The sequence below is a fragment of the Chlamydotis macqueenii genome, chromosome 21 (assembly GCF_036417535.1).
Source record: "Chlamydotis macqueenii isolate bChlMac1 chromosome 21, bChlMac1.mat, whole genome shotgun sequence".
NCBI lineage: Eukaryota > Metazoa > Chordata > Aves > Otidiformes > Otididae > Chlamydotis > Chlamydotis macqueenii.
The window spans coordinates 2492081-2516039 of record NC_141576.1 but is presented as its reverse complement, the minus strand read 5'-3'; the positions used below and the strand labels follow the sequence as shown (position 1 = coordinate 2516039).

At 37.2% G+C, this 23959-nt stretch overlaps 1 protein-coding gene across 3 annotated transcripts in view; it reads left to right on the top strand.

Moving 5' to 3' along the window:
* PRKCZ (protein kinase C zeta) overlaps nucleotides 1-23959 on the top strand; it is a 61318-nt gene that overhangs the window by 33060 nt on the left and 4299 nt on the right. For all 3 annotated transcript variants that reach the window (XM_086764461.1, XM_086764463.1, XM_086764462.1), the window contains 12 exons: nucleotides 307-438; nucleotides 1653-1734; nucleotides 2414-2466; nucleotides 4452-4640; nucleotides 7661-7758; nucleotides 11606-11692; nucleotides 12392-12527; nucleotides 13489-13576; nucleotides 14333-14452; nucleotides 15395-15474; nucleotides 16069-16158; nucleotides 22536-22651. In XM_086764461.1, the coding sequence (XP_086620587.1) occupies nucleotides 307-438; nucleotides 1653-1734; nucleotides 2414-2466; nucleotides 4452-4640; nucleotides 7661-7758; nucleotides 11606-11692; nucleotides 12392-12527; nucleotides 13489-13576; nucleotides 14333-14452; nucleotides 15395-15474; nucleotides 16069-16158; nucleotides 22536-22651 (1271 nt within the window). The remainder of the gene's footprint in view (nucleotides 1-306; nucleotides 439-1652; nucleotides 1735-2413; nucleotides 2467-4451; nucleotides 4641-7660; nucleotides 7759-11605; nucleotides 11693-12391; nucleotides 12528-13488; nucleotides 13577-14332; nucleotides 14453-15394; nucleotides 15475-16068; nucleotides 16159-22535; nucleotides 22652-23959) is intronic.

The following is a 23959-nucleotide window of genomic DNA, read 5'->3' as shown; positions in this document are numbered from 1 at the left end:
AAATATACTTGTTCTCCAAGAGTAATTTGCTGCTGTTAGGCTGTAATGTATTCCATATGCTTGAGATACTTGTTTTCTTAACATTTATTTAAAAAGCACTTATTCAGCACTTAGCTGAATTCTAAGTATGAAGTGTAATCTCCCGTTATTAGGGAAACCCGGGATATTCTAAAAGAATTATTGTTGAATATCTGTTGGGAGGTAACTAGGATGGGTTCTTTCAGGGTGGATGCTTGCTGCTGGATAACTACTCACCTACAGAAAGGAATTGACAGTGGAATTGATAACGTGCGTTCTGACTTTCAGAGAGCGTATTGTGGCCAGTGCAGTGAAAGGATATGGGGTCTCGGAAGGCAAGGCTACAAGTGTATCAACTGCAAATTGTTGGTCCATAAACGCTGTCATATACTCGTCCCACTGACCTGCAAAAGGCATATGGTAAGTTTGCGTTCTGTGTAAAGCAAAGATGTTTCGTTGTGTCCTGTGTTGCTGTTTCTAGATGTGTGTCCGGAGTCATTAAATGCTGTGCGTGGCTGCAGATTTGCAGCACTTGGTGGTATTTGGTTTTCAGTTTCTGAAATGTCTGTGGAGGACAAGCCTCTGGATTGTGAGCAGTAGGGACAAAGTGGGAAATGAAAACTTGTGGTATGACTGAAGTGTGAGCAAGCTTGAGTTTGACTTCTCCCGAAGGCCTGCTGTATTTCACAGATGGATAAGAGTTCTCATTGACAATCTCAGCATTTGTTCCTTTTAGCCTGTGGGAACATTTTAAGAACTAAGGCACTAGTGTGGTTTTTGCACTACTGCTTGCAGAAAGGCTTGTTGCTTTCACGTTCTTGCCACCTCAGGTTCTCCAGTGCTGTTCTCTTCCTCTCCATTCCACCCCCCATTCCAGTGGCAACTCTGGTGTCTTTCTTAGGCTTTAAACATTAGTCTGTATCCCTGAATTTTAGCCCTTCCCTACGCTCCTCACAAACTATAACCAGTAGCTCACTGGTAGTTGCATTGTGTGTTTTCTAACTGAGAATTTAGACAATATTTTCTTTGTTGGTATTGCGTATGACTTGCCTTGACATTACTGGATTCTTTGCCAGTTTATTTATGCGTGTTGCTATACCTACTGGAATAGTCCTACATGTCTCATTATGAGTTGTGAATGAGACCGGGGTGCAAATGTACTATAAAACTTCTTGATGTTGTGATTTTTACCAATTTATGCATTACCCTTGCACAATGAGTAACAATTCATGATTTTTAAACAGGAAAGGAATCCACTAGTGCTCTAAATGGCGCGTGTAACATCATGCTGAAGTGTTTAGTTTGTTGCAGTGCCATGTGAAACACTCAGAAGTCTTAAATAGAATGCAAGTTTGAACTTTGCAATGAAATATACATCTGACTTTTAGAAGACAGCTACACATCTGTTGTTGTTGCAGAGAACAGTCGACACAGCATTTCGGCTTTTGGTAGCCTGGTTTTATAATGCATTACAAAATGTTAATATTTGGAAATACTTTCTATAAAATCCAGTTTTCATTCTGGAAGAGACAATTGTAAGGTTCTCATTGTATTGTAGCTATATGGCAAGACATACTTAAAAGGGACTCCATAAACTGACATTTTTTACCTATATAACTTATGTATTTTGCAAGGATTCGGTCATGCCTTCCCAGGAACCTCAGTTAGATGATAAAAATGATGAAGTTGACCTCCCTTCAGAAGAAACTGATGGAAGTGAGTACTTTCTTGCTAAGTTGAAATTCCTGTGTTTCCCCACTTGGAGGCCCAGTTTCCAGTCTACCTGGTTTGATTTTTTTTTTAAAGTTTATTTTGGATCAGCTCTAGTTTGGACTAAATGATCATTAGGGACTCAATTACGGTAAATGTTCTTCTGAAGCACATAATCTGATTCATTTTCGTCCTGAATTCATGTGCTCTGAAACCATTCCAGAATGTGCAGTTAAAGACAGAGCAATTAGCAACATTAGATTCACTTTTTAAAACAAACAAAACCTCTGCACTTCAGATCCAACCGATGATGCTAATATAAATGCATCCTCAGACTTCAACTATTTCTTCGTTTTCTGTGATGTGGAGTATACTTTTTCTAGGTTAATATTTTTGATGGTTTAACCTGTCGTGTTTTAAGGGTCCATTGATCTTGCCTGTTCTCCAGTACTAGCTCTGGCCTTGGTCGGATACTATTATGAGCTCAGAGGTTCATTGGTGAATTTCTTACTTGTCTCAAGGTGCTTGTTTCCGCAGTGCCTTTGGTATCTGCTATCAGGATTACAAGAATAAAGTGGAAAAAAATGATCAACTGTTCCGTAGTATTTAAAGCAAACTGCTGACCCCTTCATCATTTCTGATGAAGGCCTTAATAACCAAACTACTTGTTTGATTTCTTTTACAGTTCCCTACATTCCTTCAAACCGGAAACATGACAACATTAAAGATGACTCTGAGGTATGTTTTAAAAATGTTTTTGTAATTCACGTTTACACACTCTTAATCATACAACCTTTCATGAAAATAGCTAATTATTTGTCCTATTTTTTCTGCTACCTTAAAAAAAGTATGCATTTTCTTTCTGAAAATAATTTTTTTTAAGCATTTTTGTTAGATTTTTCATATTTCTTCTGTATACAACTCTTGTTATCTCAGTCACGATGTGAGAGAGACTTTTTTTCTTTTTGTTTTTCTCCCATCCATTCGTGTTGGAACAACAGTGATTTGGCAAAGGGTTTTACTTTGGTCCTTGCAACAAATAGTGGCTTTGACATTCTTATCTTGTGTGCTGTCTCTAATGGATGTCAGCCTTTATCACCCTCAGGCTACCTCTGCAGGCTGTCATTATGAAAGTTGGTTCAGTCTGATAACACATTAACTATCCAGCTCTGAGATGTTTCATGTAAATAATACCTAATAATTTATGGACAGCTCCTGTGGAAATACATGTAGAATAACGTGCAGTAAACTTTTTCAGCTCTTTTGTAGATGGTCTGACACAATCTCAGCACGCCAAGGATGTTATTCCCTTTAGCAGTTTGAAAAATCCCGATATGCTTTACTTCTAAAGGGCTTCAAGGCATTTCTTTTAACAATACTTCTGACATATTTAAATTAAATAGGATGCACTCTGCAAAACACTAGCAGTTAGTTTGATAGCCCACTTTTAAGAAGCCTGTACCTTTTTTCCCCTCTGTCTTCACTACAATACTTGTCACTGCCATTATTTTGCACTTGAGTAGTTCCTGCTCTTGGGTAAGTGACTGCATTATTTCCAGTCACGTGTCTTCAGATTTTATCTTAAATTCATAGATGGAAGGGTGTAAATTTAAAACACATCAGAGAATTTTAATTGCTCTCTAGCATTGCTGAATTCTGTGATGGTTAGTGCTCAGGTAGATGCTGTTTGTGTTTAAATTTTGATAGATGCTGTTTGCTCAACTGTCCTGAATTATGCTGCTCTGATTTTCCCACCTGCCTTTTGAGCTTTACTAAAATAATTTAAGGTATCCTACGGAGAGGAAGTGCCATTCTGGGAGCTTTGTTGCCTAGAATCTTTAAGCTCAGAGCAATCTCTTCTAATAGCAGTCAATCCTAGATCAGGATTCTTTATATAAATACTTTCCCTAGTTCAGCAGAATGCTGATCTGTCTACAAGTACAGTAGTATGAGGTCAGATAAAAATAGGCCACAGAAGTATGTCAAAGCGTTGTATGTAATAGTAAAACATGAAATGTCAAAGGACATGCCGCATTTGTCTGCTTGATCTTCAGTCTCACATGTTCACATCTAATTCCAACCAACAGTTAAGGTAAATTCTATCTCTCTTAAATAATGAATTTCAAAAGAAAGCTCTTCACAGTGGAGTATTTCCTGCAAATTCTCACATTTGGGAACCTGGCATCTGCTTCTGTGTGTTCCCAGGCACCTATTAGAAATCTTCATTTTCCTTAAAACTGTAGTGAACTTGATACAGACAGCTGTTGTCTAAACTGAAACCAAGACAGGTATATTCATCAGCAAATTATTGTTTCCTTATCCTTCTTTTTAGATAGTCTTTATTAATTCGTACCACAATGTCTGCCACAATATGAAAGATGCTTTTCAGTTAGTGCAAAGGATAATTCCACAGCACCTGCGGTTCGAAAATTTGAACAAAACCTCATATCTCAAGGCGTTGCCTTCTGTTTACCAGTAGGAAATATTTAAATAATTCATTGAACGAACTACTGCCTTGAAAACCACAGTGACTTTTAGTAAGAGCAAAACCAAGACCAACCAAGCGTTACTAAACAAGTGTGTTATAATCACAGATCTGTGTGCCAGCGACAATGGCAAGCAAACTCAGCAAATTCTGTCCAGTGGTTAAAGAGCTCTTTGCTTTAATAGTTACTTGTTACGAAAATGTCTTCTGTTTCTAGCGTGTGTTTCTTTTTATACAGGATATCAAACCAGTCATTGATGGAATGGATGGAATTAAGATTTCTCAGGGGCTTGGACTACAGGACTTTGATTTGATCAGAGTTATTGGACGTGGAAGTTATGCCAAAGTTCTTTTAGTTCGGTTAAAAAAGAATGATCAAATTTATGCTATGAAAGTAGTGAAAAAAGAATTGGTCCATGATGATGAGGTAAAAGTCTTTGTTAATTGCATTCTATTACATATTCTAAAAACTTAGTACGCTTTAACAAAAAACATTCAACTAAGAAAGCAGCTAAGGTTTTAGACAGTATCTCTGTAATACATGTTTTACTGACTTGTGAACTCATTTGTCATCAACTGTCTGCATGAAGCACCGAAATAAATTCTGAGAGAAATGACACTTGCTTTAATAACAATTAACAGTTATTAATAGTCTTAGTAGAATGTATGTGAAAAATATTCCCACCTGGATGTGCTAATCTGTAAGTCATGAGATAACAGGGTGGAATTTGGGCACTTAATTGGGAAAGAAAACAGATTTTTAAAGCGTAACTGCTGAAGCTCTGTGTTCTGACAGTCACAATTCTAACGCTTATGTGCAAGTGGCATAGTACTCTGGAATATTTTTTCCATGGGTTTAAAAAAATTATGCTACTGCCATTTGAGGTCAGTATGGTTTAACTGACTTGTAAAAAAAAAAAAAATCTGTCTGCCACAGAAATCAGTGCTGCATTTCTCGATGATTTTTCAAAATCCTTCTGGAAATTTTTTTTAGTACAGAATCTTAAATTGCACAAGTCTGGCGTGGGGGTGAGGAAGCAAAAAAACGAACCCTTCATCTTTTTCCTAGAATATTCACACTTCTTGAAAGGTCTAGATTTTATATCCATTCTATTTTTTTGTAAATGTGATGAACTAATCACAGCAAGCAAGGAAGGAAGATTTGAACCGCCTACAATGCTGTTAAACTGGAACCTGCCGTGTTAAGTAATGGAACAGAGAATGGGGGAACTGGAATGCGTGTGGTCAGACCACAGCCCTGATAAAACAGACCTGACAGAACGGTAACAGGTGTTGTCAGGCTGCCTGCCAGCTTTGTTGGCACGCTGCAGCGTGATGTGCTCGTGCAGGGGTGACAGTGTGCATGACAGGGTGTGTAAAGTATGACACCTCTACCTACTTGAAGAATAAAGCAGTACTGTGCCATCCCTGTGGCTGGAATGCCAAATTCTAATAAAATAAAATAAGAGATGGACAGTCTCACGTCGTAGGGCATTTCTTATGTAGCTGTTTTTACAATAGAAAGTGAATTTTTCAAGTATAATGCAATTTTTAAACTAATAATGCAATTTTTAAACTAATGATGTTACATTAATTTTACGTTGTTAGGAAGACTGAATTTCTTGAAAGTAAGATGTGGGGGAAAAAACAGAACACATTGTTTTAAGTAGTATTTGTGTTGGTAGTTTCAATCAGTTTCTCTTTTTTTGTCATTATTCCAGAGGCTAAGGTTAGGAGAGTAAAGTTGTTAAGTTCTTCTAAAATACTTTGGCTTGCTCATTTATTTGATATTTCTTTCTATGACCGAAGATTAGACTGTTCTGTGGGTTTGGGTTTTTTTTGGTTTTGTTTTGTTTTTTTACTGTTTCCTTTTTAACATATGTTTTTCCAAGAAGGTAGAAGCTAAAGAAAAGTATTACTTAATGAGTTGTTCCTGACAATCAGAGGTAGAGGAGAAAAGTCTTTCTTGAATAGATATCTCGTAGATAATCACATAGAAGATTGAGCTAATTGTTTTTTTTCTTTTCTATAAGATAGGCTCTATAATGGAATTCTGGGAATGGATAGGAAATTCACTGAATTCCTTGAATGCATGAGGTATTGCAAGTAATAGAAATATCACCTAGTAAGTGTTTCATGGAGAAAGAAAGTTAATTACGTAGCAGGTATCAGGATGTTTAAATCAACTAGTGCTTTCTGGGTAATGGTTGATATTGGGGAGAAGTAAAGACTTTTTTTCTAAATGAGACTGAAGCAAACCAAATACTTAGGCTTCTGGTAATATATTTTTTTCTCAGTTTAATCAAGTTGAAAGTATTGCACTAGTATAACACTGATGTACTAGTACACAAGTGCAATAATGAAGAGGTTCGTTTAAATGCTCTTAAAGAGAAGCTCATGCAGTAAAAGCAAAAAGTGAGCATGTTGTTTTATTCAAAATCAGATTTTTGGCTCATGTTTGGAGCCAAGTTTACCCTTCCAAGGTGTTAAATCTTCAGGAGCGTCTGAACACAAAACCTAACAGATTCATTTAGTTTGCTGACATTTCTTCATTTCCTTTGAGACTTCAGTTTCAGTAACTCTCCTTGACAGGAAGGCCTGGTTTCTCAGTACCTGTCTTTGTTGTCTCCACGTGAGTAGGCAAGCTGGAAGTAGCTGTTGGAAATGGAGAATTTTTAGAACAATTATATTTCTAGTTTGTTGGCAGGGAACTGAGTGTTTGCAGGGTAGAACATGATTGGCGTGTTGCATGAAGAGTGAATATCTACTGCTAAAACCAGTTGTCTGTAAGGTTTATGTTTTGTATGGTTATATGAAAAATGATTAAATGCTGTGTTATTATGGATCTGAATTTTGCAGTACTATGCTAGTATCATTCAAATTTTGATAGGTTTTTATTATACGATACTGCACTGGGTATTGGGGACTCCTCCCTGTGGAAATACGAAAGGTAGTCTGTGATACTTTTAAGAATGGTTTTGGTAGGACAAACTACTACTGGGCTTTTGGTAGTTTCATTGAACTGATTTGAGTTTCCAGTGAGAAAATGAAGTTCACTTTATTTGAACCTTTTAAAAACTGGAGATTCACATTGCTTGTGCAACTGGCATGAGTTGCTTCAGCAGCTTTAGGATCATTTATCCAAGATAATTGAATTCATTTCTATGAAGCCGCATGAGCAATGTACCAAAAGTTGCAGATGTATTATATTTTTAAATGGCTTAAATTTTGTGCAGACCTTTCTAAATGGTTAAGAAACTTCTGGATATGTAATTGAATTAAAATGTTTTATAACTTCCTCCTGATTTTAGGGGGTTTTGTCTTTCTGAAGAACACGTAACAATGACGGTATATGTAAGGGAGCGTAGATGTTCACAATTTCTTTTCTGGGAATACCCACAGTGGTTATGCAGCAGGAGTTCTGATTGTTCAATTACTCTATTTCAGGATATTGATTGGGTACAGACAGAGAAACATGTGTTTGAACAGGCATCCAGTAACCCATTCCTAGTTGGTTTACATTCATGCTTTCAAACAACAAGTCGGTAAGAAAGATCTGAAATTATTTTGTTTTGAAAATCTTGATCATTGTACTAACTGCTTCTCATAAAGCAAACATAACCGCTGCCATCACATAGCCAGTAACTTTTGGAAGGAAGCGTTGGTATTGTCAGGGATTCACTGCTAAAACAAAACTGATTCTAGTGGGGTAGCTTAGTTGGTGCAGTGTGGAGAAGAGGGCAGGGTTTTCCGGATCTAAATCTGAAGGGAAGAGGTGATTGCAAATGAGGAGTAACTGCGCGCTGGCTTCCTGCGCACAAGCCCTGTGGCTTCGGAAACAGGAGGATGGGAGCAGGGTAAAACAGGGCTCTGTAAGAGGTGGTTTGTAACGCCTGACTCTACTGAGGAGGGCTGAGTCGGTTCTCAGAGGGCCAAACTGTAGTTCCCTGTTCTTCAAAACAGCATAATAGCTGGCCTGCTCAGTAATAATATTTTTTAATAATAACTTAGAAACTGACGTGTGTAGGAAGTATTTTTTACTTGTATGAGGCTTATGAGCCCTTAGCGTGTACTGATGAAGCACGTGATTTCATTTGGGAAAGGGCTTAATAAACTCTCAGCTACTCTGAAATACTAGTTTATTGTCCTTGTGTGCACAATCTGAAGTGGCTTATTTGCTGCTTATTTTGCAATTTGAATATGAAGAAAATCAGGGAGAACTTTTATACCTGTCACTGGGGATTTTGTCTGTGTGGCTACTTTGTGGTTTTGGAGGTTTTTTGTTTTCACAGGCACCTCTTTACTCTTTACACTCTTACGTCCCTAGTGCCGCGTGTCTCATAATCAGAAGATAGAGTCATTCTGTCTGGCTTACTTGAACGGCACACAGTGTAGAGTGCAAAGAGTTTTAAGAAGTTTTCATGGGTTATCTAGCCATTTGTCCTTGAGAATAATCACTTGTTCATTGCAATGTGTTTCATCAATTTTTAAAATAGGAAGGCATATGCTGTACCGTTTCTTCAGTCCCCAAACTTTCAGCTGCTTAATGGTTATAGTTCTAGGCAATAGCATTTTCCTAGCAGGAAAAATATAGCTGAGATAAAGGAAGTAGAGAAGCTGTATGAAGAGCATTCTGAAGGTGCATGGACTAGGGAGACTTTTGGAGCAGGGAGAAAAATTATCTCCAAAGGTGACTGGCTAAGGATTTGACCAAAACAAATGTGTCTTGCAGACGGGGCGGGGGGGGATGGTGTGTGTGGATCTTTAGACAACTAACAAACTGATGTGAAAGGCCCTTTAAGTTAACATTCAAAACCACCTTCTTACCAAATACTAAGTAGTACGGAACATCTAATATAAAAATTCAAGTGGTTGGGCAGGGCAGAGTATTGAGAACGAGGTTTCTTACAAATACTTGAAAGAAGAAAAAGGCTGAAGTCAGCAGCAGAAAGACCCAATGCATGCAACTTCATAGTTACGCTGACATAGTTGAGGAGCAGAAATAGAAAAAAAATGTGCTGAACATAGACAAAGCTTTCTGCATTCCTCTTGTATCTTTAGGAATGCTGTTTTTCCAGCCTAGTTTCTCCTTCAGTGAAACTATAGTTTTATGATTATAACTTCAGCCATTTGCTGTGGATATAGCCATATTGTCATGAATTCACAATTTGTTTATAGCTATCATGTTATAGAATCACAGTTATGACCTCATTACAGGCACAAAAGAGAAGCATGAAACTGATTTCAAGAGAATAAATTCATCAACATCAGATTGTGTTAACTGGCCCAAAGAAAACAAGTTGTAATATGAGAACAGTGTGTGTATAAATGTACTAATGGGGGAAAAGAGTTCCAAAGGGATGTGTTTTTCCTCCTAAGTATAATTTTAAATACATTTTTAAGATAAAATAAATGTTTACTTTAAAAAGATGCGAGTTGATACTAAATGTAGCTGTTTACACTGTTTCATATACTTGTGATGCTTGTTTTGTTATTGTCATAAAATATGTGCCTTGGGCGTGGCCAGAATTGCCAGATAAGTGTCTTCCAAGGATGGCAACAGCGCGAAGCCTCCATACAAACTACTGGTGTTTGAGTAAATCCTTCTAAAACTGGCAAGGACTACCGGTATTCACACACTTCTGTGCTTGAATGTGACTTGACACAAGCAACTGGATGGTGAAGCACTGGAAGCTTCTAAATAGGATAGGAAACTTGGAAGGCAAAAATATCAGGGATGCTGTAATAAAATACTCATGGCATTGTTACCTATTTTATTTATTTAATTAATTTTAGTTTAGTGTTTATGTTCTTGTGGGCAGCCCACTGAAAGACGTGCAAGCTGAGCTGTGTCCAATAATGTTTCCTGGTTTACCTTTTAAGTTGTTAACACTTTAAGTGTTTCAAATGAAGAATCCTTTTCAAAGGGGAAAAAAAAAAACGTCTTTAATTTTTACCAATTTGAATGGTCTAGGAGACTGGAGCATGTGTTTTCCAAATGGAATGTTTTCCAGTGCGTGATTATATGGAAAGGAGTTTTCAACTCATGGAAAATTAGGTGTGTGAAGAAATACTGCCTTTGGGGACAGCTGCAGCCTTCACGAGAGTCTCACTCAGCGTGTTTCTGTCCTGGAGGTCTCTCTGACCTTGGCAGCGTTGCCTGGATCATATTTTCCCAAAGAGGAAACCTTTCCTGCAAACTGTAATAGCAGCCTTTTTATACGGCTGATTCCACCTATATTTTCCCCTACTGACTCTTCTCTTGTTTCTTTTGAGAAGACGGTTTCAGAAACTTGTTCAACAGAGGAATTAATGAGCCTTGATGCTGCCGGCTTTCCGTGCCCAGATCTTTCGTTTTGTCAATGTGCTGTGTAGAGAGTAACAGATGTGGGTCCATTACACTTTCTTTTAATTCATGTTTTTCTACAGATAAAGGTCTTGGCAAAGTCAAGGGAGGGTGGGATTTCATTATCTGTCTTGCTAGCTTGCCAATTTCAGTTTTCATCTCTAATAAATAATGGATGTCTGTATTGAGTCTCAGTCCTCAAAGTCCTTAGTCTCAGTCTGTCTATACAAATAAAACAACTTTTTTTTTTCTTTTTTACTCTTCTAGGAATGACAGTGTGTTTCTTAACAGTATTTCAGGAAGAGTTCAGTGGTGATCATAGGGTTTAATAGAAATAATTTTGCTTCTTAATTATGTTAATGTTATGTTAGGTCATGTAACTGTAATTGGAGAAAGTTTGTTGTGTCTTATGCTATTCAGATACAGCTTACTTTTGTCAGTTAATCAGATGTTGTTGTCCAAAGGAGTGCACTGACTCTGTGGAATTTTGTTCCATAAAAGTCAAAAGAGTCAACATCATTGAATAAGAGATAGTCATGTAACGGTGGTGTTGTTGTTAAGTCTTTTTGCAAATGAATGACAAGTTTACCTTTTTTTGATAAACTTCCATTTTTCCCATGTGTCATCTTCTATCATACTTCCGTGGGTTTGCTGTTATTTCTAAGTAACTTTTTAAGAAGTCTATATACATCATTATATGCTGGGGGCTTTTTTTTACATCTATGCCAAGTGAGTACCTCAATATATTAGGCAAACGCTGTTCTTTTCTGCACTGTCTCAATAGTTCTGCGCGTTTCACACCAAACAGTAGCCCGTTGCTGCAGCTGCCTCTCCTTGACGTTTAGGCTGTCAGTTAAATGAAGGATGTGATGCTACATAATATGGATCAAATCAGTACTCTCTTTTCTCTTACGTAGTTTCTGTAACTGTAAGAACTCTAGAAGTTAATTCAAGAGTGGAAGTGAAAATGGCTCAAATTGAAAGGATAAGACTAGTTTTTCTGAAGAGTTTCCTTGGAATCCATTAATTGTATCATATACTTTCAGATTGTTTCTTGTCATAGAGTACGTAAATGGGGGAGATCTCATGTTTCATATGCAACGGCAGAGGAAACTTCCTGAGGAACATGCAAGGTATTTTACTAACAGAGCTGTAGTGATTTTTGTGTTGTAGTTGTTTTGTGTTGTATGAAATGCTTTCCAAATGTTATTCCATAAAAGAATATGAATAGGAAAGAAAGAACAGAACATTGACTTTGAAGGTCTGAATATACCTGGGAAGAAATGTTACCTTTTTTTTTTTTCTGGGAAGAGTTTGTATTTTTTTAAGAAAGCAAGCAGTAGTAACAATTATTCCTAGTTACTTTTGCTTATTGCTTCATATTTAGATAATGCTTCTTTGACCTATTGATAGAGATGTAACTATCCTACTTATTTTGGCTTTAGATTGAAATAATATAGTGTTGGTAGGAGAAGATGGAAAATCTGTTTTGCGTGGCTTTGCAATATGTAAAGTCTCATTGTAACTCTTAATAAGCTGAAAACACAGATAATCTGTGTCATACTTGGAATTTTCAGAAAAAAATTCTGTAGGATAAAGAATAAATATCTTATTGATTAGTACAATGAAGAAAATTCCCGTAGTTAATTTAATGTAAGACTTCACACTATATGTGATCAGTGTCCTTATGAATAGTGTAGCTTCTTTTTGGTATGCTGTTGATAGAGGAAAGCTGACTGTAAAGTGATGTTTTAAGAACAGATTTTTTTATATTGCACTAACTGTTGTACAATCTTAATTCTAATATGAATTTTCTCTTTTTTTAATTTCAGGTTTTATGCTGCTGAAATTTGTATTGCTCTAAACTTCCTACATGAAAGAGGCATAATCTACAGAGATTTAAAACTAGACAATGTTCTTTTAGATGCAGAGGGTCATATCAAATTAACAGATTATGGCATGTGCAAGGTAGGATTCCTCTTCCCTTTCTTTTGTCACTTTGGCGTTCAGTAGAATATCTCTCTGGTTATGCTTTGAAGTCAAATACTGCAGCCGATGATATTGAGAGAAAAGTGAGAGAAGTTTTCCTTTTAACCCTAGAGTGTTACTGAGCCCAGAATTTGGTTGTGGAATAGGAACTTTATTCTGTAAAACGACTATTGAAGAATAGAACCACATTTGTAATTTTTTCCTTTGTGTATTTTAAGTTATGTGGCTCATTTTTGGGGACAGAAGTTTGGCCTGTTGGCCAGCTCCCTGTTATTGCCGCACTGTTTCTGGCTAGCATGTGAAATAAGATTAGAGTCCAGTCTATTGCTCCGTGAGAATAATTTTCTGAAGGCACAATTGCAGCTAGCGTTGTGTTGATTTTTAAAAGTCCAAGGATTGAGTGTATAATGCTAATTTTTATTTAACTTATTTCAGAACGTGGTTAAGGCATGTTATGGTGACGTAAAGAGGAAAGCTTGCCTCATTCCCTCCGTAGAATAGATATTGCTCCGGTTTCTAAGAATGCTGGACTAGAATGTTTCTCCACCATCAAAGTGCACAGGTTGTGGGGCTTCACTTGGAATGCAGCAGTTATGATTCCTTTGTTCCTAAACATAGAAGTTTTTTTCCTAACATGTATTTGAAAAGGACTTTCACATTTGTTTTGATCTGAATTTTGTGAAATGTATCTGTAAATAGTAAGCAAAGTGTTGTTACAGATGTGTTGTGACTCAGTTTTAATCAATTAATTTGCTGAAGATAAGCTGTAAAGTCATAAGCAAGCTCTGAGCGCTATAAGGAGTTATTTTGCTTTAGTGTTGCCTTTTTTGAAAGGAAGGTCTTTAGATTCCCTAAGTAGCTTGGCTTTATAAGTCTAATCAAGGGAAATTCCCAGAAAAGGAGGTCATCTTTTAATTTAATAAATGATTTATGCATGTAGGAAGGTTTGGGCCCTGGTGACACTACAAGCACTTTCTGTGGGACACCAAATTATATTGCACCAGAGATCCTCAGAGGAGAAGAATATGGTAAGTTCTGACTTAAACCATTTGTAGTTACAGTAAATCACAGAGCAAAATTCTAGTTGTAGGTTGGTTCAAATACAAGTATTTTTAGATTTCCACATTTTTGTGCCATTATATGTTGTGAAAATTGAATGCATATTGTACTTTTTATATTTTTCTGAAGTGATAAAGTTATTTTTGTTTTTCTCTTGCAATCACTCAGTTTAGCTTCTTTTAAATTATAGTTCCATGAATTATAATTATGAAATGATACTGTAGCAAAGCCAAGTCCGGTCCTTGAAGAACTTGACATCCCAGCTACTCTTGTCCTCCAGACAAGGTTATAGAATGCTATAACAAAAAGTTATTGCTCATGCAGGAGTCAAAAGTATAATAGTCTTTTTAACCAGTGTTGTTATTTGGGAGTTGATCTGATCAATAGATTGAATCTTTCATTTAGTTATAAGATGCTATAATATTGAATTCTTAAAAAAAAAAAAAGAAACCCTGAAAATTTTCAGCTTCAATACGCTGGGTTTTCATTGAAGCATTGCTGTCTGGCAGACACCTCCAAACTCCTGTACAGATTACCTTTGTCATCCCAATTCCGAAAACTCCCAAGTCTTATCCAGGCATAGTGCAAGCCATGATGTCTGTGGCTTCAGTGAAAATACAGAGTCTCAGTGTCTTGTAGAACCAGGCCATTGATCTTCAATTATATGAGGTAGCACGTAACTTCAAGGAGTCCTGGCTGAAAATCTGCTCTACAAATATTTACAGGGTTCAGTGTGGACTGGTGGGCTCTCGGCGTGTTGATGTTTGAGATGATGGCAGGAAGGTCTCCATTCGATATTATTACTGACAATCCAGACATGAACACTGAAGATTACCTCTTCCAAGGTATAGTCTTTTTTTTTTTTTTTTCTTTCTTAGGGGACAAATAATGAAAATTAGCAATTCCAGTGGGACAGTTCGATTTTTCCTTTTCCGTTGCTATCCCATAGCTGCCTGTAGATCTGCTGTAGATAAAGGGCCTCAATATTTCCAGTTTTTCATCCCAGGAATTTATTTTGTTGAACTTGGATAAAGTGGTCTGGAATTAGGAAGCCTTCTTCAGACAACAAAATGTTTTTTAAGTATGTCCATAGTTCAGAAATAACAGAGAGGAGTTGTGTGGAATGGTATCTCTGTTAGAATGCTGTCCACAGGCCAAGAATTAATTTTAAAATTCAGTGCTACATGAGAGGAGGACCTTTCTTGACAGAAACGTATCAACCTGTAGTTTTGCTCCAGATAACTTGTAATTTTATTTTATTTTATTTTTTTTTTTTACTTCTGATGAAGTTAATATAAACTGTATTTTACTTTTAGGGAATAGTGATGTACGGATTTTTCTAAACAAAGTAGCAACACCTGTCATATTTAGTACAACAGAAACCTTGTAACAGTTTGGGGAATTGCAAGTTGCCTGCTCCCCAGAACCGTTCTGTAAGCTAGTTACTGCCGTTCTGTAACAGAATCTGCCGTGGTCTCATTGACAAGCCTAATTTAAAGTCACACTTTTCCATATACTGAGGACACTGAAAAAGTTTTATTCCCTATTTATACTTACAAACAATAGAAAAAGATAATGAAGCTACATTTCTTTTAGGAAATCTTGAGTTGTCACTATAACAGTGCCTTGAATTACTGTAGCTCCTTTTGTTTGCATTATTTTAAATAATTACTGTATCTTTCCGTTTTCCAAATTGTAACATCTTTAACTCATATAGTGTTTGTGTTGAAATCATGGTCAATGTCATAAACCAAAAAACAATATTGCTGTTTTTAAACCTGTAACAGTTATTCTAGAGAAGCCAATCCGGATTCCAAGGTTTCTTTCTGTCAAGGCTTCCCATGTGTTAAAAGGATTTTTAAACAAGGTAAATAACATTCTCTTATTTTTAGCATCTAAGATCTGGAAGTCAGAGCTTCCTGTTGAAAGCAATAGAGTTAAGAAGTTAATCTGCTTACTATTAAGAAAATCTATAAAACCTTGGTATCCTGCATGTTAAAAAAAACCCACTTCTTAGTTGCTAATTTACTGAGGGAATTCCGCAGCCGAGACTTGATTTAAAAGCCTGCACCTGGTGGAAAAAAAAATAACTATAGGCTTGTTTATAAACTCTTTTCTGCAATACTTACTACTCATTTAATTAAGCTGTTTGAAGTCTGTAGAACCATTATCATGTTTAATGGAGAAAATAAGGATATGACTTATACATTACTAAATAAATCTAGATTTATAAAATATATTTTAAGAAGTTGTATAGTATCATTTATAAATGAAATTTCACCAAATTCCATTTAAAAAAAAAAATAAAAAAGAACGAAACGCCTTGATAGCCATGATACGGGTGTGTTTGCAGCAGTTTGCGTAGTAACAGGGAATGCTGGAGGCATGTGTGCAGGCTTTTGACAAACACAGACTGTAACTGCTCCAGAAAATGTAATACGAGTTTCTGTGTTTTCCACAGGATCCCAAAGAAAGGCTCGGTTGTCAGCCGCAGACAGGATTTTCTGATATCAAGTCCCATACGTTTTTCCGCAGCATAGATTGGGATCTGGTAAAAATAATTACTTCTGTTTATATGTGTTCATAAGGCATAGATTCTTTTAGTTTATTAATTGTGTTTATATGTAACAGCCCCATTAAAAACAGTGAAATTCAGTTCCATAAACGTAGAAGCTATTTTGCTTTCTCCAGGTGACATAATGTAGTGGAAAAGAGCTTTATTTTGTGACCAAAAATCTGGTTTGCTTCCAAACTCTAAGAATGGGTACAACTTGTGGGTATCATTTCTAAAATACATGATGAATTTTAGAGAACAGTTTAGAAAACATACTAAAGCACCGGTGGAACCATTTATTCCTCAGTTTCTACTTGTAGATTCTGCAGACTCATGCACTGGGTTCTGCTGCTGTAAGATTTGGCCAGCAGTTGTTGTGTGCAGGGCTGCACGGATTTCCAGTAGCAGAGTTCCATGCCGTGCTGTTCTGCGTGGTCATTTCAGATAGTCCTGTTAGTAAACATTTCCATTGGAGAAGGAGTGTGGGCTGGCAAAGAGCCTATTGGGATGCTCTTCCAGTACGTCATTGCTCGTGTTGGTGAGAAACCTGCGTCGGCAGGAGCGTTGGTGAACACAACCAATGCTGAGTACAGCGTCGTGAAAGCCGTTTAGTTATCACCATGGAAGGTAAGGTGCTGCAGATAGATGAAGCATTTGTAGCCTACTTCTAGTACATTTAATTTTAAAAAAGGCAGAATTTACAAATGATATACATTTTAAAACCAGTATAATTATTCAGGTAGGTAACAGGGTTTAGTAACATGAGCAGGTGTGAGTAGGATCCGGTCCTTTTTATGAAGGATGTGATTGAAAGCAGTGTGGCTATTTAAAATGGTTGTCTGGTTATTACTTTTCTTTATTACTGCTGGTGTGAGGGCAGTTTTCAGTTCATGGTGGAGTAGACGACTTGCATTGTAGTGGTTTTGCAGGCATAAAATTGTACTGAAAGCGTACGGTTTCTTAAAGCTTCTGTTACTTGGTAGTTGTGCTTACTTCTGTCTTCGCTGTAGAAAACCATCATGGAAATGACGTTGTTACGTTTATTGATACTTAGGCAATAAAACAATCAAGTCAGGAACATTGCCGTATCAGCATTACATTTTTTAATACCTAGTTGAACAGTGGAAAAACATGCACAGAATATTTTCCTGGTCCTAGGAAGTCTGCAGGAAGTGCAGAAGCAGGCAGGCAGCAGCTCCTGTGATAAGGTGGGAGAGGCTCAGAGAGGAGAGAAAACTGCGTGATGACATTGTTACTTTGAAGCCTGCTGTTCAGACCTTCACTGTTAACATTCTTCAGAGAAAACATTCACCGCGTGAGGAGCCAGTGTTTTAAAATACCTGTTGTTTACAGATTTATTCATACAAGGAAGGCTGTCTTTAATTTGGCCAGACCCCCCGTTTTGTGTTCTCCCTGAAGCCTGTGTGTTATTTCTCATTGTTCGCTACCCAGTGGTGCTGTAATGCAGCGCGCTGCAGCTCGTGGTGGAGCATGAACATCAGGTACTGCAGGGTTTCTGTTCTGTTTTGCAGGTTTTTGAGACAGAGAAAAAGAGAGAGAAGACTGTTGGATTTGTATTGATTATTTGTATAGGAAACTCTTAACTGCAGTTGGTACTTCTTGATCAACACGCTGATTTGAATTTAGGTTTTTTAAATCTGTCTTTCTGACTGAAAGTATTGGTATTAACATTTTTTAAAACTACTTTAAAGATTTAGGTGGTTGTGCTGTTCTGTGATACGATTAGGGCTGTGCTGTTCATGAGGATCTAAAATGTCAGATAAATTTTAAGCTAAATTTTTATTAAGAGTGTTGGGAAATATATGCAGGAGAAAACAAAAAAAATACTTTGAAAGCTTTTTTAATTATTAGAATTTTCTTTGAAGTGCTGGTGATGAATAGAAAAGATTTTGACTTGAAAGCTTCTTCCAAATCTTTTCAAGTTGAAACACAAGGAAACAAGAGTCTAATGCTGACTAAGATTTTGTTCTGTGTGAAGCTTGAGTTAAATGGAAAAATAAATAATGGTAAAGTGAATGCATAGACCATAAACGCTTTTCCCTAGGGTAGTGACTTGAGTTGTGTGTGGCACAGCTAGGAACACTTGAGATTACGCACCCTGCGTATAGCATGGCTTAACGGCATCCAGGGAAGTACCAAGACAGCTGGTTTTGATTGTTTCAGTACATGAAGTCTGTTCTTTTCCTGATGCCTGTTTTTATGATATTTAGCCATTATATGCTGAAAAAAAGAACTCCAAAGCTATGCCTACTGTTAGCTGTGTGCAGAAGCAGGGAGGGTTTTTCTAGAGCTGTACCAAGATATTTTTTTCCACTCATTTTCTCAAGTTAAAGGCTGCGAGTCACTGTACGGTTTGTTTAAGAGCGCTTTTATGCTTTACTGAGTAGAACATAAAAGAGGCAGTTTGATATTTAACATCCAGTTGAATGCCTTTCTGTTGAAGTGTTAATGCATAGCTACGACTGACTCATAACGACAATCTTATCACCCCTCTTCAGTTTTTAAATATTCATTTTGGTCTTTCTTTCACGCTGCCTTTCCTGTTTGGGAGGAGCTGATTTTGTCTTCCTTACACCTTGCATTTCATGATGCTTTCTAGGAGCTGGTAACTCATGGGATGTGCTATACTGAGACTCACTGCCCAGTTACAGTTTCATTATTTCCTCGTATCTCCATCTTAATCATCATTTTCTTTTTAAACTGAATACGAATTTTAGAATTAGAATGTTGGTATCTCTGCTACTACAAATTTGACTACATGACAGATTTTTGTCTCCACTTCATTTTTTTTCATGAAAACAATGAAAATAAAACTTTTATAAAAATTGTATTAAAAAATTACACATTTCCAATGTAAGGAATTTGAATCTCCATACAAAACCAGACACTAAACCAGGATTGTCACTTTGTCCTTTAATACTGCTATCACTGAGGATGTGTTGCATGAAAACAAATTGTCATTTTTTCCATCAGTGTCATTAGGTCTCTTCCAAAGGGGGTTTTGAACGTTGATTTTCTATCTGATGTCTCTCTAGAGGAACGGTGACCTCCAGTGGCCAGCAAGGCTATCCCAGACTGCGTAGACCCCTGGGCCATAACAGATCGGAGTAACGATCGAGTCTGGTAGCCTGACTCTATCAGAGCCAGTACCAGAACCTTCAGAGGAAGGTGAAAATGGTTCCACGTGCTCCTAGCCTACAGTGTTTCTCATACAGATATCTGACTGCCTCTGATTCATACCGTGGTCAGTTTTGTACTCTGTAGCATGAGTATTGATGTAGATTGTGTAGATGTATACCTCAAAAATAACGCTCAGAGAGTTTTGTAACGTTCTGTATTTAACCACAGTTCTTAAGTATGAACTTCTGTGGTGATAAATAATTTAATGTAACAGGGGGAATGTAAGTGAATTGTACTTCCTATGATTAAAAAAAAAACTCTCCACAATTCAGAGAAGGCAGGAAGAATTCATTTACGCAGAATTTCATTCTGAATACATAGCAATTTATTCTTTAATCAATTGCGTGCCCATTGGTATTGTTCCAAAAGGAAAAGTTTTAGCGGTGAATGAGTTACATAACATAATTTGGTATCTTATCTTAACTCTCCCTGAAAACATCTTTTCTGCCCCTACATAAAACCACAATTTTGCACTAGTTTGAATTAAGTTTTATACAGAATTTTCAAGGAATTTAATAAGGATCTTAAAGTTGTTAGGCTCAGTAATTTTATAGTCTGACTTGCTGTGATCAGTGAAGGCTAAGCTCCTGTTTTTGCAGAGGCAGTGTATTTGTGAAATGCTCTGTGGCCTGTCTGGAAGTTTTGAGTGTCGGTACTGTTACAGAGTAAGCTCTGTTACACAAGTACGCTGCTTGAGATTCTGTGCTCGTATCTTTAAGCCATACTGTTCATTTTTTTTTTTTTGAGAGGAGGGAAATAAATGGTTTCTATGGCATCTTTGTCCCTTTATGCTCTGACCGAAGGACTCCCTCCAGCAGGAGGAGGAACATCAGCTGTCATACGTTACACCGCTGCCTGTGTGTGACTCCGTTACCCACAATTTACAGCTATCCTTTCTTCCGTTTGCTGGGTCGCCTTCCGTTCTGCCCCAGCACACCCCCTCTCCATCGCAGGGGGATCCATGCGAGTTGTTTTGTATCTCTGTGAGATTCTGTGACAGTGGGATGCTGATCCTCTTTAGAGTCCTGTAATTTCTGCTCAGGCGATCCGGTGAACAAGAGACGTACACCAGCGACAAGCAGACGCTCTCAGTATTGGAGGCCTGGATTTATTTACCTTATGTTTTCCTTTGTTCTTCTAATTAATGTTTAATTTACTAATGTTAAATGGGAAAAACAAATCCCTAACCATACACATAGGAAATTCCTAGTGTTTTGTAAGATGATTTCAAGCAGCTATATAAGCGAAGAACGTAGCTTGAAAGCTCCACTCTGAAAACTGTGGTGCTGGCAAGCACATTATAAGCGATATTCAAAAAGGATGTTGAGATACATGTGCTAATGCTGAAAAACAGGATTCTCACTATTTTTTTTTCATTTTTATCTCGAACTTCTCTATAATTTTCTTCTACAGGCCAAGTAATGATGTGAATCCGTTTATGGGTTCAAAATCGGTGTATGTAGTTAGAGCATCCTTGAATTAGAGGAGCTTTGTGTGAATGCAGCGTACCAATGAAGTAAACATTTAGCGGATTGGCAATTTAGATGGTCGTAAATAGAAGAATTGTGAAAATATATGGTTATCTATTATGTATAATATAGTTGTGGTTGTAGCGATTGCTAAATTGGCAATCTGGGGCCAAATTAAAATTTTCATTTAATGTTCTGTAACAGCTCTTGAGGTATTGCTGCAAGAATTGCATTCATTTTACAAAATATACAAAATTTATTAGCATCTAATTATAAAAAAGTAGAACTACAATTGATTGGAAAAGCACATTTTATGAGGCAGTATGTGCTAGCATCTTCATTGAGATGGTGTATTTAATTGCCAGTTCAATCATTTGCTTTGTAACCACCACACTGGTTACCCTTCTGAGGTGGGGTTTCTCGTGAACCTGTGCTTTCTCAGTCTGTGGGGCTAACAAGAAGTGCCACAGTCTGACCCTAAACCAATTTTGGAGCGTGGGACTCAATGGTAGAAATTTTTGCTAGAAAACCAGAGAGATTCAATCAAATATTTAAAAAATAAATAATAACCATTAGCATTTTGGAGACAAAAGTGGATTTTCCAGGTGATATTAGTGTTTCTCATAGTACTCGCAAGGTCAGTGTGTTGCAACTGTGCCTGAGACTTGATATTTACATCTGGGCTGGGTGTTCGCTGATGTGAACGTACATCTAGAAGGCAGTTGGTTTGTAGGATTTAGCCATTTAAAATTCTTTAATTAAAAGAAAACCTTATGTTTTACTGTTTGGAATATATGCCGTAGTTGTAGATGGTTTGGGAGCGAAACCTCCAGTGATACCTTCTGAGTATTGCGTATTGAGCTATAAAGGAAAGATTATAGAATGTGAAAGGGAAGTTGCTTCTGTGACTTTGTATAGGTTAAACTGGTCTTGAGTCCCTGAAATCAAATGGAGCCTCCATTTGGAAGGTTTCATGTAACTCCCTTCAGATGCGTATGTTACAGCAATCGGATTTTTCATAGAAGTGCGAAGGAACAGGGACTTCCACACTGCACTGGTCATTTGCCAGTTACAACCCTAACAAGTTCTGAGGCGTTTCATCAGTTTTTGCTTATTTTGAAGGCAGGTAGATCTCAAAGATACCGCATTCTGGTTTATGCTTACTTCTTTCTTCTGTGCTGGAATTGACATTAACAAATAAGTCTGGTTATGGTGATATGATGTCATCTACGAGGGGACTTTAGAGGAGCTTATAAAAGGGGAGACGAGTTATATTCCAGGAAAGCATCTTGGCTTGAATGGAAATCTTCTGGAGTATGTTCTGAGTTCAAAACTGTTGAGCCAGATGTATATAGCAACTTTTTTCTTTCTATACAAGGAAATGACTTGAGAAACAGCTTTTTCTGTAGTCTTAAACTTAAACTTTTATTAATTTCTGATAATTTTTGAAGTCTTTGCATTTAAAATACAGCAATAGGATAAACAGGGTGACCATATACCATTTAGTGTCAAAATGTACTGGTCTAAAACTTCATGGCTGATGGTATTTAGCATGTTTCTATCTTCCACCAATATTATACTCAACTGTAGTGACTTCTCTGTGTGTGCACTCTAGAGCTGATGTATGTTGATATTCTCAGGGGATTTTGTAAATATTCAATATTTTAATTTTTCCCCTCCCTCCATTTTTTTTTTCCTTTTTAGCTGGAAAAGAAGCAAGCAACCCCTCCATTTCAGCCTCAGATCACAGACGATTATGGTTTGGATAACTTTGATACGCAGTTCACCAGCGAACCTGTGCAGCTAACCCCAGATGATGAGTATGTGTTTTTCTTTTTCCTCAAATACAATTGCATATCAAGAAATCAATTTATAAATTACTTGAAAATTACTAAGAAGAGACTAGTTACTTAGCGTTAGAACATAGTCAAGTTAAAGTAAATTTGAAATTCTTTGAATCCTACGTATCTTGTGTAACTTATCGTACTTCCGTATTAAAAGAGTGCCTCAGATTGCAGTAAAAGTTCAGAACACAGTATTGCTGTGCTGTTGAGCGAGTGCTCGGCACTGAAAGAAGAGATGGAGACTTGGTTCCTGACCCAGGCAGCTTGTGTTTCTGTACTCGGGAAAAACAATGGAGGCACAGCTCCTTGCGTCTCAGAACGAGCTTGAGATAGCAGGAAAGTCTTACAGAAAGCTGTTATTTAAATGCGCAAAGGAAAAATTTTTCAGGAGAATAAAGTATGCTTTACTAAAGGAATTTGAAGGCTGAGGAGAGTTTGCTGTACAGGAAGGGAGGACGTTCTTTCAGATACAAGGTGGCATATAAGAAGACAGGCTACAGTTTTGGTCGATAGATGGGAGACTTAGCTCACCCAAACTCTTCAAGAGAACAGTTGTACACAGTCTTGAGGGTTTACTGAAGTGTGAAAATTTAAAATTGGAACTTGAACTTCTGTTGGAAAAACAAGAGGAAGCTTTATGCAATATAGAAAACGATGGATAAAAACCAGTCTTGTTGACTTCGTCTGTCTGTAAAGCATTTAGCACGTGTCTGATGGTAAAGGTATTATCCGAGCTAAGGGGGAGGCTGGGCCTCATGACGTCAGTGTGGGAACTGCAGTATCTACTTGCTGAGAAATGCAGCAGGTTGGGGGGGTCCGTTCTTTTTTTTTTCCCCCAAGGTGCATTTTTCTTTCAAGGCTTTGGTGTATGACACAAGTGCCATCTGGCACTAAGGATACACCTTTTAAAGGACTTTGAAATATTATTTCTCGTTAAAGATCATAGTAGCACCCGTTTTCTTTTGAAATTGTTGTGCGATGCTACCAAAAATACAATGGAACTTTCTGCTGCTTATTGAGCATTTTGATACAGCAGTAAAATGAATCAACGGAAATGTTTGGGTTATTAAAAATCGAAGACTCCTGAAATCTGTGCAGCTGGGATTTTTAGGTGAGCTTTAGTGTGAGAGCAGCAAAGATTTACTTGCACGGTATACACTTATATTTTCCCAGTATATTTCATTTATTTATGTTCATTTTTCCTTATCTGACCAGAAGCCCTCAGCTGAAGTCTATGATGCATTATTTTCCAAATGCTTTCAGCCTGTTGTCCTGTTCACTGGT